The sequence below is a fragment of the Montipora foliosa genome, chromosome 12 (assembly GCF_036669935.1).
Source record: "Montipora foliosa isolate CH-2021 chromosome 12, ASM3666993v2, whole genome shotgun sequence".
Lineage (NCBI taxonomy): Eukaryota > Metazoa > Cnidaria > Anthozoa > Scleractinia > Acroporidae > Montipora > Montipora foliosa.
Window position 1 is genome coordinate 18,589,816 of NC_090880.1, and position 5,000 is coordinate 18,594,815.

General features: G+C 39.4%; 1 protein-coding gene across 1 annotated transcript in view; it reads left to right on the forward strand.

Moving 5' to 3' along the window:
- Window positions 1-5,000, forward strand: part of LOC137979186 (uncharacterized) — a 26,887-nt gene that overhangs the window by 20,646 nt on the left and 1,241 nt on the right. Inside the window, exons 9-11 of the mRNA XM_068826386.1 lie at window positions 1-1,021; window positions 1,728-1,943; window positions 3,760-5,000. The exon at window positions 1-1,021 is cut by the window's left edge and continues 1,106 nt beyond it; the exon at window positions 3,760-5,000 is cut by the window's right edge and continues 1,241 nt beyond it. Of these exons, the coding sequence (XP_068682487.1) occupies window positions 1-1,021; window positions 1,728-1,943; window positions 3,760-3,926 (1,404 nt within the window). The 3' untranslated portion in view covers window positions 3,927-5,000. The remainder of the gene's footprint in view (window positions 1,022-1,727; window positions 1,944-3,759) is intronic.

The window sequence follows — 5,000 nt, forward strand, 5'->3', positions numbered from 1 at the left end:
CAATCGCATGAGGTCGTTCCGTTTTCCGAACCTCCTGGAAACGCAAATTCTAGCCTGGACCAAAAAGGACTGAAGCCCACCGAGGAAGTTCACTTAATGTTAAGTACGTTCGGGTCAGAGCCGTTACACAATGGCAGGAAGGACGAGGCAAACGTTCTACAACAGGAAACAGTTGTCAAGGATCGTGGTCATTCGGAAACAAAATACTCATCACAGAATCGTGTCCAAAATGCAAATGCATCGATGATGGTGAAAACAAAACTACAGGAAAACGATAACAGCAAAACAACGTTATCTGAAGAAAGCGTGAAAAATAACGGGGACGTAGCAGCAGATGAAATGAGACAACAAGAAAGCAAGTTGGGTATAGAATCAAAAACAGCACAGGCCCAAAACAATTACGGCGGAAATCTTACGATTTACAATGGCAGACAACTGGAGGACACTCAAGTTAAGATTGCCGGAACAAGTAAGGTCTCAGCATATAATGATTCACAAACTACATTTAAGGAAGAACCAAACAAAGTGGCCGAGTTCAGTCAACCACAACTACGTATTGTTCTGCAAAATCCTGGAAAAATCTGGAATTTAAATCCGATTATTAAAAGCTTGATCCAACGTCCCCTTAACTCGAGACGGGATGGCAAAAAAGTTTTAGCAAACACTTCCTCCCTAATCCGAAAATCATTGGATGGTGGTAAGAAAGCGAATGTTAAAACAACTGATATGTCATCCAGTGCCGGAGTAGCCCAAAGCATTTTGGAGGCTAACAAAGAATACCTTGATGATGTAGCTATGCAAGGAATGATTTACAGTGATGGAGATCCGGAGACTGCCGAAAATGTGAACGACATCGCCGATACGATGAGGCAAAGCTACAGGTACTTGCATGCTTTCCCTGAGCTTCCACATTGGAATTATAACACGAAGCAGGCCGAAAAACGTGTTCGTGGTCAGAACACAAAAACTATTCAGTTGGACAAGAAATTTCAGAAAGGATTGCAGAGTAATGAGGACAGGGGTAGGTTTAATGTGACAAAAGATATTTTCAAGTACACTCCCCTTGTTGTTAGTAGTGGTGGTATTATTGCTGTTTTGTTGTTGTTGTTGTTGTTGTTGTTGTTGTTGTTGTTGTTGTTGTTGCGGAGAGCGCGTAGTGTAGTGGTTATCGCTAGTGGAATGCATTTCAACGCTACGAGTCCGAATCCCAGCACGTGTGCTGGAGGAAACTTAACGATTCAATTCTGATTTCCTTCCTTTTCATCACCTTAAGGAATATGACTTGTTCAGATTGTGCAGCCCGAATATTTTAGAATACTGAAAAATGTCTTCCGCTGGGTGCCTAAAGTTTATCGAATCCTTTGTTGAATCATTTATGAGTTTTCAGTACTCTAACATTTTTTTTATGAACGTCTATGTTTTTTAGTCTTCTAATCTTTTTTTTTCCAGGTTTGGAAATATCTAGCTTGCGTCGCAGACAGAAAAAAACACCGGTATACTCATATCTAGGATTTTGACCTAAGTTTCGAGTAGCAAGTGCGGCTGCGCGCAGGCTAGAGAAGATTTTTGTTCCATTTCTTGATCTAAAAATGACTACAACATAATTTTCCTTGGGTCAGAGGTTTCTTTCCTGAAATTTTGTTTGCTGCAATTATGATCTGTATGCACATTTATTAGACACACTGTGAGGAAAAAGTAATCTTGATGTCATGCCCCTTTCTAACAAGGTTCCAGCTCAAGTGGAAAAAGGCAGAAGAATGACACCATTTCATCTCATTTCTTCAAAACAGAGAAACATGTATCAAGCGGATCCGAAGGAAAGGTCGACCCTCAAACAAAAGATCAGAGACTTGTGACAACTAATTCTCTAGGACAACAGCAAGCAACTACAGAATTACATCAGGGTTATAAAGGTGGAATTCTGAAGTCAAAGATTGATGAAGGTATTTATTTTCATTGGCTCGCCGGACACAGGCTATCAGTTCATATACCTGCTCTACCTAATATGGTCAAGGAACGTGTCAGCAATAGAGCGAGCTGAAAAACATTTTTGCAGCTCTGAGAAAAAGCGGCCGACAAAAGCCGTTTTGGACCGGAAATGACTGGGGCAGAAATCGATGGTTTAGTCGACAATGTTGTTGATCCTGGAATTTTTAATAAAACAATCATTCTACTGGATACAAAAATGATTATAACCAACTCGGCGCTACGCGCCTCGTTGGTTATCTATCACTTCATATCCAGCGCGCCCTCGTAGAATAATTAACAATTATGCCATGAGCGCGCGTTGGATATGAGATGGTAAATAGCCAACGAGGCGCGGAGCGCCGAGTTGGCTATAACCAGTCTCAGATCCAACAAGCGCAAATGGAATAATTGTTTTATTAAATTCCTTAAATTCCCAAAATTTGGAAGTACGAAATACGAGCGAAAAAAGCGAGAAATTCCGAGCGAAATCGAGAAAACTTGATGAAGATGCGATATTGTGTAACAGACGTAGGCTCATCCCTCAAAACTTTAGTTGCCTTTTCCCGTACTATACTTCTAAACGTCGGAATTGATCCAAACTTTCCACAAAAAAAAAGTGTTTTTTTTTTCTTGGCTTTATTCGAAGAGAATTTTCGCTTTCCGGCCAAAAAAAAATTAGTTTAGCAATGCTTAACGCAATCATTTACCATATAAGGTCAAACTAAGGTATATGAGCTGATAACCGAGATTGAGTGAACCAGTCAGAGCACGCGAAATGCATTATCCGAGGTTGAGAATTTAATAATTAACAATTATTCCATGAGCGCACGTTGGATATGAGATGGTAAATAGCCAACGAGGCGCGTAGCGCCGAGTTGGCTATAACCACTCTCATATCCAACAAGCGCGAATGGAATAAATGTTTTATTAAATTCCTTAAACTCCAAAAGTTTGGAAGTACGAAATACGAGCGAAAAAAGAGGAAAAATCCTAGCGAAATCGAAAAAAGTTGATGAAGATGCGATGTTGTGTAATAACTCGTGGTCAGACAGATGCAGGCTCATCACAAAAACATTTCTTACCTTTTCGCGTATCTCTAAGCTTCGAAAGTGATCCAAACTTTCCATAAAAACGTTTTTCTTTTGCTTTATACCGAAAGAAATTTCGCTTTCTGGCGTAAACGTTTTTAGTTTAGCAACGCTAAGTGCAGTCATTTATCATATAAGGTCAAGCTAAGGTATATGAGCTGATAACCGAGATTGAGTGAACCAATCAGAGCACGAGAATTGCATTATCCGAGGTTGAGAATTTAATAATTGTTAAATATTATATTATTAAAAACTGAACTACGGATATCAGATTTCATGCATTTTCATCGACGCGCCGGACATAAGCTATCAGTTCATATACCTGCTCTACCTAGTATGGTCAAGGAACGCGTCAGTAATAAAGCGAGCTGAAACATTTTTGCAGCTCTGAAAAATAATGGTCGACAAAAGCCGTTTTGAACCGGAATTGACCGAGGCAGAAATCGATGCTTTAGTGGCAGAGTTGTTGACCCTGGAGTTTTAAATAAAACAATTATTCTACTGGGGCTTACTGGATATAAAATCTATCACTTCATATCCAGCGCGCCCTCCGCGTAGAATAATTGTTAATTATTCATTTGGTGCCTAGTGAGTACACAGTACCTTAGAAGTTGGTGGTCTCTGTTTGGTGTGGTAAGGATGCAGAGATCGCTTCCTAATTTTTTCAAACGATCAATATTCTTTATCATTTATTTAATTCAAGGACTGAAGTCATTCTGCATTGGAAAAGAAAGTGGGACCTATGCCAGTCCCTCTGACCAGAAGAACTTCTTGATTTGCTCCAATGGGTTAGCAGAGGAAAGAGAATGTCCCAAGAGCACATTCTTCAACACCAAGGAAAAGATTTGTGATGTACCAGATCACATTTAAATTACGCAACTTTCCGATATAAGATGTTGGGTGGTGTCAATTCTGATCACTTTGTCAAAAAAAGAGGACAACAAGGAATCGACGTGATTTTGATGTTTGTATCTGATTCGCAAATCGATTAACATCGATTGGCGCATTCCGTAAAGTACCTTCATTGCAGAGTTGTGATTCAGTCATATGATGATTTAAGACAAAGAAGGGAAACGGATATCATTACAATGAGGCAAGAATCCATTACCCAAGAATGACAATCTGGTTTGTCCCCATCAGCGTCAGAAAATTGTCTATTTTTAAACCACGTTTCGCTGAGAATAAACAATATACTAAATTTTGAACCCACTTCAAATCTTTCAGGATTAAGATTCTTTGTGTATTGTATTTGCATCATAGGACGTTTTCAACCAACCTCTAGGGACACCAATAACAAGAGAGAAATGTACGACTTCTGGTGGACAAGTAAAAGAAGCTAATGAGAGATCTTTTGTTTTCGTCCACCAACATGGCGGCAATAACGTGACGTGAAAATCTCCCATAATGTAGCATTCACAGTCAAATGATATGGAAATACCTACAACACTGAAAACGTTTTATTCCCAAAGGGTTTGAATTGGGTACAACATCATGAGCTAGCCGATTTCGTCAGTTGTTTAGTCCCCCGCAAAACTTAGTTTAAAAATTGACACTTTTCTGACGCTGGTGGGAACTAGGCCAATTTGGGTGATGGATTCTTCTGTGAGGACGATCTGGAAATGATCTTTATTGGTTGTTTAATCGGCCTTAATCCTATCCAGGCATCCTTAATTAATCTTGAGGGAAAACAAGGATGAAAAAAACCTGTTTTTGTCTCCTACCACAACTCAAAAAAGTCCAATTTTAAAAACAAAATGAAGTGCTTCCTTAATCCAGAAAGTAGTGTAACCAGCTTCATGGCCGGCTTTCCAAGGAATATTTAAGCGCCCATGACCTTTTCCTCCTACCGGAATCTGCCTCTTAACTAATAATGATAATAATGATGTTTATTCACTCTTTGATAGCATTTGCTAAATTACAAGAGGGGTCAGTAGCTAGAAAATG